Source organism: Aotus nancymaae, unplaced genomic scaffold, assembly GCF_030222135.1.
Source record: "Aotus nancymaae isolate 86718 unplaced genomic scaffold, 86718_ANA_hifiasm-v0.15.2.pri h1tg000018l, whole genome shotgun sequence".
In the NCBI taxonomy this organism is placed as follows: domain Eukaryota; kingdom Metazoa; phylum Chordata; class Mammalia; order Primates; family Aotidae; genus Aotus; species Aotus nancymaae.
Genome location: NW_026988430.1, coordinates 6,259,707 through 6,273,300, shown reverse-complemented (window position 1 = coordinate 6,273,300; position 13,594 = coordinate 6,259,707). Strand labels below are relative to the sequence as shown.

General features: G+C 42.9%; 1 protein-coding gene across 5 annotated transcripts in view; it reads left to right on the top strand.

The window, feature by feature from the left end:
- The window catches only part of LOC105710931 (myotubularin-related protein 4-like), a 70,104-nt gene that overhangs the window by 17,065 nt on the left and 39,445 nt on the right, over window positions 1–13,594 (top strand). For 4 of the 5 annotated variants that reach the window (XM_064378171.1, XM_064378172.1, XM_064378174.1 and 1 more), the window contains 2 exons: window positions 2,502–2,658; window positions 5,241–5,343. In XM_064378171.1, coding sequence (XP_064234241.1) covers window positions 2,502–2,658; window positions 5,241–5,343 — 260 coding nt within the window. Of the gene's footprint in view, window positions 1–2,501; window positions 2,659–5,240; window positions 5,344–13,594 lie in introns of those variants that run through there. The other variant, XM_064378173.1, reaches the window with a different exon arrangement.

Genomic DNA, 13,594 nt, shown 5'->3' with positions numbered 1-13,594 from the left:
AGCTTTCAGTGTCTCTGGGCTGTGTGTAGCCAGATGCTGGATCCTAGCAAGTAGGTGTTCCCTGCTCGCATTCCATCCAGTCTCATTCCTTACCCAGTACCTCTACTTCTTGGGAGATTAGATGGGGAGATGAGATGTTTGGAGAGCAGGAGATCTGAGGGCCTGGGTGGAGCTGGGTGCCGTGAGCTAGTTCCAAGAACCCTTCCACTTCTCAGCCAACACTTTGGCGTGGTCACAGGACATTGGATGCCTTTTGTTTGGATCAGTTGTTCTACTCAAAGAACACAGAGAACTGGGGAGAGAAAATGGCTGAGTGTGCATGTGATGCTTCCCAGTTCCTCGTCTGATCCTCAGAAGCTCTTATCTGCTGCAGGTCCTGTCTTCCCTACCTTCCTGCTAGATAACTCTTGGCCAAAAGGCCACGGGATGGACCTCTTGGTTTCAGTTCTCACTGGGGACTTCATTGGATGCGGCTGGCTGTGGGTGGTGGAGAGACTGTTGTGGCCTCAGCACCCTTGGTGACCGACTTGATTTCTGCTCTTGTGTAGCTGGTTGTCGGCACTAGAGAGTACCAAATGGCTGCAGCACTGGTTGGTGATGCTAAAAGCAGCTGTGCTGAGGAATGAGAGAGTCTGCACTACAGGAGACCAGGCCTGAGTGTCCCGTGCTAGGAGGGGAGTGGAGGAGGCCAAAGCAGAGAGGGAAGCCCACTTGGCTTACAGTCACCGCTGTGTAGCACAGAAGTGGGAATAACTAGATTATACGCGTAGGGCTAGGTGTGGGGTTTTTGAAAAATTGTGTTAAAAGACACATAATATAACATTTACCATCTCAACCGTTTTTTAAGTGTACTAGGTAAGCCTTTGGTAGATAATATTTGTGTCTTCTCTGTTGCATTAGCCTTAAAGTTTCCTGTTGTGTAGAGACACCATTCTTTTTGGTTTTCTTTGAGACAGAGTCTTGCTCTCACATAGGGCGGGAGTGCCGTGGCATTATCATAACTCACTACAGCCTCAAACTTCTGGTCTCAAGTGATCCTCCTGCTTCAGCTTTCAAGTGGCTGGGACTAGAGGCGCATGTCACCATGCCTGGCTAATTACAAAAAAATTTTGGGGGATAGAGACAGGGTCTCACTAATTTGTCCAGGCTGGTCTGGAACTCCTGGCCTCAAGCAGTCCACCTGCCTTGGCCTCCCAAAGCACTGGGATTACAGGCGTAAGCCACCATGCCTGTCCAAGAAACCATTCTTTTAGTTGACAAGATACATACTGAACTTGAGACCACAACAGCTATTGCTCTGAAGTTAATACCTCATTGACAGCCCTCCCCACTTTGCCCCCACCAGGCACCTGTCTGCTTGGATGATTCTATTTACTGTTACTACAGCAAAGGATCGCAGTGACAATTACTTGTTTCTGGCAATCTCCAGAAATTGCTTGTCAACGTTGAGGTCATTGGAAGCTGCGGAAACCAAAGATTAATGTGCTGTTCTTGTTGTTCTCTTTAGTGATATAAATACTGTTTTTCTCTGCTATTTAGAGCTGACTAGCCTCGCTCCCAACCTTACTGCCCTTAATTGATGGCTGTGAGCTGTAGAAGGATTGTTTTCTTCTGTGACTATTCGCAGGTCATAGGAACAACTGTGGGCTCATCCTGGTCCCTGGCCTGCTGTGTAGCTTTGAACAAGGCACTTAATTCTCTGAGCTCCAGTTGCCTCTATAAATATAAACTAGACAGTCTTGAAAAGTTTCTCCTGTTCCATTCTTTTATGATCCTTTAGGAAATATCATCTGGCTAGACAGGGTGGTACACTCTCCTGTAGTCTCAGCTACTTGGGAGGCTGAGGCGGAGGATTGCTATAGGAGGTCAAGTCCAACTCCAGCCTGGGCAACACAGTAAGACCCTGTCTCTAAAAGAGAAAAAAAGGAATATCATCTGGAGGATTCAGTCCATTTCATTACCTGTTTTGACGCAGACTAATATGACAGCAGAAAGGAGCCTTGAAAGAATGATTTTTACTTCTTTTTTAGCAAGCCAGGCCCTATGGCTAGAATGGCCTTTTCTGTTGTAAAATAGGTTTTTTTGATTACCAGCTTCTTGTTTGCCTGTGATCTGATCATCATACAAGGCATTTTTCTGCCACTATCTCTCAGATGTCTGTCAATTAAAACAAAAGATATTACCTGGGGACAGGGCTGGCTTCGTTGGCACTTGCACAAGGCCCTTAGAAGAACACATGCTTTGTGTAATAGTCTGATGACATCGTCTTGAAATTCACAGTAACTTTTGAACAAGAGGTTGATCCAGCGCTAGGTCCTATAAATGATGTCATGGTCCTGCCTGGAGAATCCACGTCCCTCTTCCATTTTTATTACTTCAGAAACTATATATATGTTTGTACTTGAGGATAAAATGAGAACTGTATTATATTTGAGAAGAAATATGATGGCAGTCAAGAACTGCTGCTTCAGGAATGGGTGATTATGTGGTTGTTCCCACAGATATTCTAAAGGGAAGGACTGAGGCCCTGAAGCCGGACCCCCACCTCCGCAAGAGTCCCTCACTGGAGTCACTGAGCAGACCCACATCTCTGGGCTTTGGGGACACGAGACTGCTGAGCGCTTCCACTAGGGCATGGAAACCACAAAGCAAACTCAGGTATCATGTTTCAAACAATAAGAAATCAGAAAAACATCGGGCTGATCACCTTTTATTCTTGCTGTTTGTCCCCGTGGCCAATTTACTTTTACAAATATTTCCTGCATGAACATGACTAAGACACTGTGCCTGCCCTTGGTAAGTCTAAAAGGAGGACACTGGACAGCAGTAGTATGCAAAATGGAATTAAGGACTGTAAAAAACAATACTGCGTAAGCAAAGTCTTGAGAGGTTGTTAGTTGGATCAAGAAGTCTAAAGAGAAGTGGCATTTCTGCCAAGGGCTCTAAAGTACCATTACAAGCATGCTGTGGAGCAGTGTTCAGGGAATGTGGGTGGTATTGTGTGTCTGGACTAGACTATGGGCTTCCTGAGGGCAGGGACCCTGCCATACATATGCATAACAAGCTCTCTGTCAGTATTTGTTGGGTAGATGGATAGGTGACTAGGACATTCCAGCTGGAAGGCAGGTTGGAGCCATATTGTAATTAATCTTCATTGCTAAGGGAGAGGTTTGTGCATTATTTTGGTAAAGCACTGGGGAACCACCAAGTTTGTGGGATTTTGCTTCGGATTTTGAGATTGTACAGTGAGATTGGACCTGCATTTTAAGGGGATTCATCAGAAAACAGTGACATGTAAGGATTGAAGAGGCATTTTGAAATCAGTGTTTAAGAAGGACTTTCACAAGGATGTGAAGGAGGGGTTGGCAGAGGGAGAGGATGGCAAGACCAGCAGGGTGGTCACTAAGAACTGGTCTTTGCTTCCACACCTCTGTCACCTCCTCCCTTTTCAGTGCCCCTGGTCATCCAGACCACAGCAAACCTCTTTCAGCTGCTGCTTCTCTTTCTTATGTCTTCCCTGCTTCTCTGTGTTGGTTAATCTTCTGAAGCACTGAGCACATCCTGCTGCAGATCTCACAAAAATCTCGCGTGACTCTGTCATCCACATTCCTAATCCTGGTCTTCTAGATGCCTCACGACTTAGCATCACCCCACCCACCTTCCAGAATGGCTCTGTTCCTCCCTCCACCTGAGCCTGTTTTAGTCCCTGCCTTTGTAATATCACATGAGAATTTCTGATTGCAAGTCTTTGTGTATAAGGTTTTAGCCTGAATCATTTTTCTTTTGTCCTTTCATACTGTAAATACTGCTTCTCCTTCAAGGTCAAACCTTTCATGAAGTTGTACCTAATACCTGGCACATTGACATATCCCTTCTCTGACTTTGGTGTCTACACTGTTTTGGGCGTTTAGTTTCTGTACTTCTTTGTAGTGTGGAACAGTGTTGCACAGTACATGCCATTGTCTCCATTTATGCTATAATTTAGTGGACAGTAAATGTTCAGCTTACATTCTGGTATCTCTTCCAGCCCCTTGCATTGTGCAGCACACATAGTATTTCACTTAGCAAAACTTAAGAATTGAGTAGATGTATCAAGATACAAAATTGGCTACTTTAGGAGTAATAGCTTTTTAATAAATATTATAATTACAAATATGGCTATCATAGAAGGATTTATGAAAGTCTGAATTAATTCAGGTCTTGTTACACCTTTGGGTATAGCATATATTTGAATCCAAATAGATGAAGTCATGTGTTTTAGAGGTGTAATGTAAAGCCCCAGATATTACATATTGTCCTGTTTAAGTACAAGCGATTTATATAATTGAAAGAGGTTTTAAGGACCAGAATTAGTGCTCTTCTGAATTGCCCTTTTCTTTATGCCAGAAATGCATACAAAAGGCTATGTGTATATGAATATACTATTCATAATTGATATTTTACCTTTCATAATGAAAAGTTAGATAAGTAAAATTCTTATTTCAATTTTACATTTGTGTTAGTGAGTTAAACAATGGCAGGCTATGTGGTGTTTTTAATATGCCCTTCCAATCTACCTTTAAAATTTGTTTACTTCTATTTTTTGGAGATGGAGTCTTGCTCTGTTGTCTAGGCTATAGTGAGGTGGCACAATCATAGTGCACTACAACCCTGAACTCCTGGTCTCAAGCAATCCTCCTGCCTAAGCCTCCTCAGTAGCTGTAATTACAGGTGCACACCATTATGCCCAGCTAATTATTTTATTTTTTTAAAGATGGGGTTTCACTATGTTGCCCAGGCTGGTCTTGAACTCCTGGGCTGAAGCAATCTTCCTGCCTTGGCTCCTAAAGTTCTGGGATTATAGATGTGAGCCACTGCTCCCAGACAGTCTACCTGTTACATGTTATTTAGATATTGGTTTAGTCTTGAAAGATGCAGGGTGTGTTTTGTTTAGGTATCTTTAATTCAAATAATATTGTACTTAAGTGAACAAAGAAAAGACTAGATGGATGAGCAACAGATGGATTTTAAAACAAAATGTAACACAACTCTCCTTAGATTTATGATAGTCAGGAAGCACAATTTAATTTTTATTTTATACGGTGAGATATAAAATAGTAATGTGACTAATTCGGCTATTCTTTAGATTCTTGCTGAATGAAGTAGACTTTTGCTTTCCTAGTAGGTATTTATTTCTTGTGTATTTGAGGATTCTAAATATTCACATCTTCTCCTAACTATGTGCCCTTCTTTCTAACCAGTGTGGAAAGAAAAGACCCTCTGGCGGCCTTGGCCCGGGAATATGGCGGTTCCAAGCGCAATGCTCTACTGAAATGGTGCCAGAAAAAGACACAGGGTTATGCGGTAAGGGACATCAACCAATATCCAGCCAGCCCCAGGCAGTAGTATCCCTGTGCCAGTACATGTTCCATGTGTGCCTGTGCTTGGTAGGCCGATAGGTGTGTAATTATCATCTTTCTGTTCTCCTGGGCAAGGCTGCCAGGGAGGGTTTGATATCTTTGCACTGCCCAAAGGCACCCAGACAGAGAGGCAAATGCAACTGAAAAACAGTCTGCACTCCACCCACCAAACGTATGGCTGCATGCAAAGCCGCATCTCCTGCAGGAAAGGGGACCTTTTTCTTTGCTCAGAGTGTTATTGACTGCAGGTTCTTGGGCTCTCGATGCGATAGAAATTGTCATGCGGCCAAAAGAGTTTTCCCAACAAGGCTTTATTGGAGCTTATGCCCAGGCATGAGGGAGGAAGCACAGAAGAGGGAGGATTCTCTGGCTGACTCCCTGAAATGAGCTGGTAGGGATTGTTTTATTAAACAGGAATTAAGAAGGAATTGATATCAAGGTAGGGAATGTGGGCTGGGCTGGGTAGAGCAAGTGAGGGGTAGGGGATGTGGGTCAGCTTATCTGCTGACGGTGGTTGTCTTGAGTAAGGAGCTAGCTGGTGTTCTGGTCAGTGACAGCAAGGCTGTACATCAGTTGTTGAGCATTCCTTCCTGAGGTGGGACATTGGCAATTTTGGTTGGATATTTTGGATTTCCTAGGGTTAGTTTCTGGAATTCTTTAAGTAAAAGAATTAAACATTCTTTTATTCTTTTAAACATTATGAGAGTGCAGAAAAACAATGTGGTTATTTTCTTTGCATGACTTCAGGTATGTCAGTGACATAATGGTGTGGGTTTTGTGCTCAGTGGGAATGCAAGAAATAATGCTGTAGTGGGGGTAAGCTGAAGATAAGCCCTGTCCCTGCACTATCTCAGAAGTTGGTTGATGTATTCCTGGTGGATGCGTACTTAAGAGTGGAACTCCTGGGCCATAGGGTGTGCATACAATCTAGTGGATAGTGCCAAACAGATGACGGAAGTGATTGTGCACTTTCTGTCCCTCCAGCAATCTATGAGAGATTTATTTCTCTGCATTCTTATCAGCACTTGGTATTGTCAGTCTTTTTACTCAAGGGCATGTGGGTAATGTGTAGTAAGTAGTGTCTTATTGTGGTTTTTATTTGCATTTTCCTGTTGACTGGGGAGGCTGAGCACATTTTCATATGCAACCTGGCCGTGTGGATAGTCCCTTTTGGGATGCACCTGCTCAGGTCTTTTGCACATTTTGTTTGTTTTTGGGGGAGTGGCTCCTTAAGCCAGATATGAACTTTCGCTCCTTTTTAAAAATTTTTACTTTAAGTTGTGGGATACATGTGCAGAATGTGAAGGTTTGTTACGTAGGTTTACACATGCCATGGTGGTTTACTGGACCCATCAACCTGTCATCTACATTAGGTATTCTCCTAATGCTATCCCTCCCCTAGTCCCCTACCCTCTGACAGGCCCCAGTGTATGATGTGTTCTCATTGTTCGCCTCCCACTTATGAGTGAGAATATGCAGTGTTTGGTTTTCTGTTCCTGTGTTAGTTTGCTGAGAATGATGGTTTCCAGCTTCAGCTGTGTCCCTGCAAAGGACATGAACGTGTCCTTTTTTATGGCTGCATAGTATTCCATCATGTATATATGCCACATTTTCTTTATTCAGTCTATCACTGATGGGCATTTGGGTTGGTGCCAACTCATTGCTATTATGAACAGTGCTACAATAAGCATATGTGTGCATGTGTCTTTATAGAACGATTTATAATCCTTTGGGTATATACCCAGTAATGGGACTGCTGGGTCAAATGGTATTTCTAGTTCTAGATCCTTGAGGAATCACTACACTGTCTTCCACAATTTTTGAACTAATTTATACTCCCACCAACAGTGTAAAAGTGTTCCTGTTTCTCCACATCCTCTCCAGCATCTGTTGTCTCCAGACTTTTTAATGATCGCCATTCTAATTGACGGGAAGTGGTATCTTTTTTTTTTTTTTCCGAGACGGAGTTTCGCTATTGTTACCCAGGCTGGAGTGCAATGGCGCGATCTCGGCTCACCACAACCTCCGCCTCCTGGGTTCAGGCAATTCTCCTGCCTCAGCCTCCCGAGTAGCTGGGATTACAGGCACGAACCACCATGCCCAGCTAATTTTTTGTATTTTTAGTAGAGACAGGGTTTCACCATGTTGACCAGGATGGTCTCGATCTCTTGACCTTGTGATCCACCCGCCTCAGTCTCCCAAAGTGCTGGGATTACAGGCGTGAGCCACCGCGCCCAGCTGAGGTGGTATTTTAATGTGGTTTTGATTTGCATTTCTCTGATGACCAGTGATGATAAGCATTTTTTCGTGTTTCTTGGCCACATAAATGTCTTCTTTTGAAAAGTGTTCATATCTTTTGCCCATTTTGTGATGGAGTTGTTTGCTTTTTCTTGTATATTTGTTTTAGTTCTTTGTAGATTCTAGATATTAGCCCTATGTCAGATGGCTAGATTTCTGACATTTTTTCCCATTCTGTTGGTTGCCAGTTCACTCTAATGATTGTGTCTTTTGCTGTGCAGAAGCTCTTAAGTTTAATTAGATCCCATTTGTCTATTTTGGCTTTTGTTGCCATTGCTTTGGTGTTTTAGTCATGAAGTCCTTGCCTATGCCTATGTCCTGAATGATATTGCCTAGGTTTTCTTCTAGGGTTTTTATGGTGTTCTTATGTTTAAATCTTTAATCCATCTTGAGTTAATTTTTGTATAAGGTGTAAAGAAGGGGTCCAGTTTCAGCTTTCTGCATATGGCTAGCCAGTTTTCCCAGTACCATTTATTAAATAGGGAATCCTTTCCCCATTGCTTGTTTTTGTCAGGTTTGTCAAAGATCAGATGGTTGTAGATGTGTGGTGTTACTTCCGAGGTGTCTGTTCTGTTCCATTGTTCTATATCTCTGTTTTGGTACCAGTACTATGCTGTTTTGATTACCGTAGCTTTGTAGTATAGTTTGAAGTCAGGTAGCGTGATGCTTCCAGCTTTGTTGTTTTTGCTTAGGATCGTCTTGGATATGTGGGCTCTTTTTTGGTTCCATATGAAGTTTAAGGTGGTTTTTTCCAGTTCTGTAAAGAAGGTCACTGCTGGCTTGATGGAGATAGCATTGAATCTATAAATTACTTTGGGCACTTTGGCCATTTTGACAATATTGATTCTTACCAATCATGAACATGAAATGTCTTGCCATCTCTTTGTGTCCTCTCTTATTTCCCTAAGCAGTGGTTTGTAGTTCTCCTTGAAGAGGTTCTTCACATCCTCTGTTAGTTGTATTCCTAGGTATTTTATTCTGTTTGTAGCAATTGTGAATGGGAGTTTGCGCGTGATTTGGCTCTCTGTCTGTAACTGGTGTATAGGAATGCTTGTGATTTTTGCACATTGATTTTGTATCCTGAGACTTTGTTGAAGTTGCTTATCATCTAAAGGAGATTTGGGGCTGAGAAGATGGAGTTTTCTAAATATATAATCATGTCATCTGCAAACAGAGACAATTTGACTTCCTCTCTTCCTATTCAGATATGCTTTATTTCTTTCTCTTGCCTGATTGCTCTGGCCAGAACTACAAATACTGTGTTGAATAGGACTGGTGAGAGAGGAGAGGGCATCCTTGTCTAGTGCTGGTTTTCAAAGAGAATGCTTCCAGCTTTTGCTCATTCAGTGTGATATTGGCTGTGGGTTTATCATAAATAGCTCCTACTATTTTGAGATACGTTCCATCAATACCTAATTTATTGGGAGTTTTTAGCATGAAGAGGTGTTGAATTTTATTGAAGGCCTTTTCTGCATCTATTGAAATAATCATGTGATTTTTGTCATTGGTTCTGTTTATGTGATGGATTATGTTTATTGATTTCTGTATATTGAACAAGCTTTGCATCCCAGGGATGAAGCTGACTTTATTGTGGTGGATAAGGCTTTTGATGTGCTGCTGGATTCAGTTTGCCAGTATTTTATTGAGGATCTTCTTATTGATGTTCATCAGGGATATTGGCCTGAAATTTTTGTTTTTAGTTGTTTCTCTGCCAGGTTTTGGTATCAGGATGATGCTGGCCTCATAAAATGAGTTAGGGAGGAGTCCCTCTTTTTCTATTGTTTGCAATAGTTTCGAAAGGTATGGTACTACTTCTCTTTGTACCTCTGGTATAATTCGGCTGTGAATCCATCAGGTCCTGGGCTTTTTTTTGATTGGTAGGCTATTAATTACTGCCTCAATCAGAACTTGTTATTGGTCTGTTTAGGGATTTGACTTCTTCCTGGTTTAGTCTTGGGAGGGTTTCTGTGTCCAGGAATTTATCCATTTCTTCTAGATTTTCTAGTTTATTTGCATAAAAGTGTTTATAGTATTCTCTGATGGTAGTTTGTATTTCTATGGAAGCAATGATGATATCCCCTTTATCATTTTTTATTGTGTCTATATGATTATTATCTCTTTTCTTCTTTATTATTGTGGCTAGTGGTCTATGTATTTTGTTAATCTTTTCAAAAACCAGCTCCTGGATTCATTGATTTTTTTTTTTTGAAGGGTTTCTCTTGTCTCTATCTCCTTCAGTTCTGCTCTTAGTTATTTCTTGTCTTCTGATAGCTTTTGAATTTGTTCTTGCTTCTCTAGTTCTTTTAATTGTGATGTTAAGGTGTCGATTTTAGATCTTTCTTGCTTTCTACTGTGGGCATGTAGTGCTATAAATTTTCCTCTGAACACTGCTTTAGCTCTGTCCCAGAGATTCTGGTATGTTGTGTCTTTGTTCTCATTGGTTTCAAAGAACTTATTTATTTCTGCCTTAATTTCATTATTTACCCAGTAGTCAGTCAGGAGCAGGATGTTCAGTTTCTGTGTAGTTGTGTGGTTTTTAGTGAGTTTCTTTTTTTTTTTTTTTTGAGATGGAATTTCGCTCTCGTTACCCAGGCTGGAGTGCAATGGCGCTATCTTGGCTCACCGCAACCTCCGCCTCCTGGATTCAAGCAATTCTCCTGCCTCAGCCTCCTGAGTAGCTGGGACTACAGGCGCGTGCCACCATGCCCAGCTAATTTTTGTATTTTTAGTAGAGACGGGGTTTCACCTTGTTGACCAGGACGGTCTCGATCTCTTGACCTCGTGATCCACCCGCCTCAGCCTCCCAAAGTGCTGGGATTATAGGCGTGAGCCACTGTGCCCGGCCTTAGTGAATTTCTTAATCCTGAGTTCTAATTTGATTGCACTGTGGTCTGAGGGACGGTTTGTTACAATTTCCATTCTTTTGCATTTGCTGGGGAGTGTTTTACTTTCAATTATGTGGTCAATTTTAGAATAAGTGCAATGTGGTGCTGAGAGGAATATATATTCTGTTTATGTGGGGTAGAGAGTTCTGTAGATGTCTATTAGGTCCACTTGGTCCAGAACTGAGTTCAAGTCCTGAGTATCCTTGTTAATTTTCTGTCTCATTGATCTGTCTAACATTGACAGTGGGGTGTTAAAGTCTCCTGCTACTATTGTGTGGGAATCTAAATCTCTTTGTAGGTCATTAAGAACTTGCTTTATGTATCTGGGTGCTCCTGTATTGGGTGCATATATATTTAGGATTGTTAGCTCTGGTAAATATTCCTCTATTCCTTTATTTTGAGCCTATGTGTGTCTTTGCATGTGAGATGGGTCTCCTGAATACAGCACACAGATGGGTCTTGACTCTTTATCCAATTTGCCAGTCTGTGCCTTTTAATTGGGTCATTTAGCTCATTTACATTTAACGTTAATATTTTTATGTGTGAATTTGATCCTGTCATTATGATGCTAGCTGGTTATTTTGCCTGTTAATTGATGCAGTTTCTTCATAGTGTCGATAGTCTTTACATTTTGGTATGGTTTTGCAGTGGCTGGTACTGGTTTTTCCTTTCCATGTTTAGTGCTGCCTTCAGGAGCTCTTGTAAGGCAGGCCTGGCCTTGACAAAATCTCGCAGCATTTGCTTGTCTGTAATGGATTTTATTTCTCCTTCGCTTATTAAGCTTAGTTTGGCTGGATATGAAGTTCTGGGTTGAAAATTCTTTTCTTTAAGAATGTTGAATATTGGAACCCACTCTCTTTTGGCTTGTAGGGTTTCTGCAGGGAGAGCTGCTGTTAGTCTGATGGGCTTCTCTTTGTGGGTAGCATGACCTTTCTCTGGCTGCGCTTAACATTTTTTCCTTCATTTCAACCTTGGTGAATCATGATTTTGTGTCTTGGGGTTGTTCTTCTCAGGGAGTATCTCAATTTGAATGTTGGCCTGTCTTGCTAGGTTGGGGAAGTGCTCCTGCATAGTCTCCTGAAGAGTGTTTTCCAACTCTGTTCCACTCTCCCCATCACTTTCAGGTACGCCAATCAAACGCAGGTTTGGTCTTTTCACATAGTACCATATTTATTGGAAGCTTTGTTTGCTCCTTTTCATACTTTTTTCTCTAATCTTTCCTTTATGCTTTATTTCAGTAAGTTGATCTTCAATCTCTGATAGCCTTTCTTCTGCTTGATTGATTCAGCTATTGATACTTGTATATGTTTCATGAACTTCTTGTGCTGTTTTTCAGCTCAATCAGGTCATTTATATTCTTCTCTAAACTGATTATTTTAGTTAGCAGTTCCCCTAACCTTTTTTCAAGGTTCTTAGCTTCCTTGCATTGGGCTAGAACATGCTCCTTTAGCTCAGAGGAGTTTATTATTACCTGCCTTCTGAAGCCTACTTCTGTCATATCATCAAACTCATTCTCCATCCAGTTTTGTTCCCTTGCTGATGAGGAGTTGTGATCCTTTGGAGGAGAAGAGGCGTTCTGGCTTTCGAAATTTTTAGCATTTTTGCACTTGTTTGTCCTCATCTTTGTAGATTAATCTACCTTTGATCTTTGATATTGTTGACCTTCAGATGGTGTGTTTGTGTGAACATATTTTTTGTTGATGTTGATGCTGTTCCTTTCTGTTTGTTGCTTTTCCTTCTAACAGTCAGGCCCCTCTACTGCACGTCTGGTAGAGTTTGCTGGAGGTCCACTCCAGACCCTGTTTGCCTGGGTATCACCGGCAGAGGCTGCAGAACAGCAAAGATTGCCAACTATTCCTTCCTCTGGAAGCTTTGTCCTAGAGGGGCACCTACCTGATGCCAGCTGGAACTCTCCTGTATGAGATATCTGTTGACCTCTGCTGGGAGGTGTCTCCCAGTCAAGAGGCAGAGGGGTCAGGGACCCACTTGAGGAGGCAGTCAGTTTCTTAGCAGAGCTCAAACGCTCTGCTGGGATATCCACTACTCTCTTCAGAGACAGCAGGCAAGAACATTTAAATCTGCTGAAGCTGTGCCCCCAGACACCCTTTCCCCCAGGTGCTCTGTCCCAGGGAGGTGGGAATTTTATCTATAGTCCCTTGACTGGGGCTGCTGCCTTTCTTTCAGAGACATCCTGCCCAGAGAGAAGGAATCTAGAGAGGCAGTCTGGCTACAGCGGCTTTGTAGTGGGCTCTGCCCAATTCAAACTTCCCAGTGGCTTTGTTTACCCTGTGAGAGGAAAACTGCCTACTCAAGCCTCAGTAATGACAGACACCGCTACCCCCACCAAGCTCAAGCATCCCAGGTTGACTTCAGACTGCTGTGCTGGTAGCGAGAATTTCAAGCCAGTGGATCTTAGCTTGCTGGGCTCTGTGGGGGTGGGATCTGCTGAGCTAGACCACTTGGCTCCCTGGCTTCACCCCCCTTTCCAGGGGAGTGAATGGTTCTGTCTAACTGGCGTTCCAGGCATCGCTGGGGTATGAATAAAAACTCCTGCAGCTAGCTTGGTGTCTGCCCAAATGGCCTCCCAGTTCTGTGCTTGAAACCCAGGGCCCTGTTGGTGTAGGTACCCGAGGGAATCTCCTGGTCTGCAGGTTTTGAAGAGCATGGGAAAAGCACAGTATCTTGGCCAGATAGCACCATCCCTCACTGCACAGTCCTTCACAGCTTCCCTTGGCTGGGGAGGGAGTTCCCCAACCCCTTGTGCTTCCCGGGTGAGGTGACACCCCACCCTGCTTCGGTTTGCCCTTTGTGGGCTGCATTCACGGTCTAACCAGTCCCAGTGAGATGAGCTGGGTACCTAAGTTGGAAATGGAGAAATCACCTCAGACCCCTGTTTGTTCTTCCTGCTACCCTGTCCACTCTGCCTCCGCCCTGTTTCAAGGCTAGACCATGCCATGAAGGAAGGTCCCTCGGTTACAGCATCTCCCAGCCCATCAGCCACACTGCCCGAGC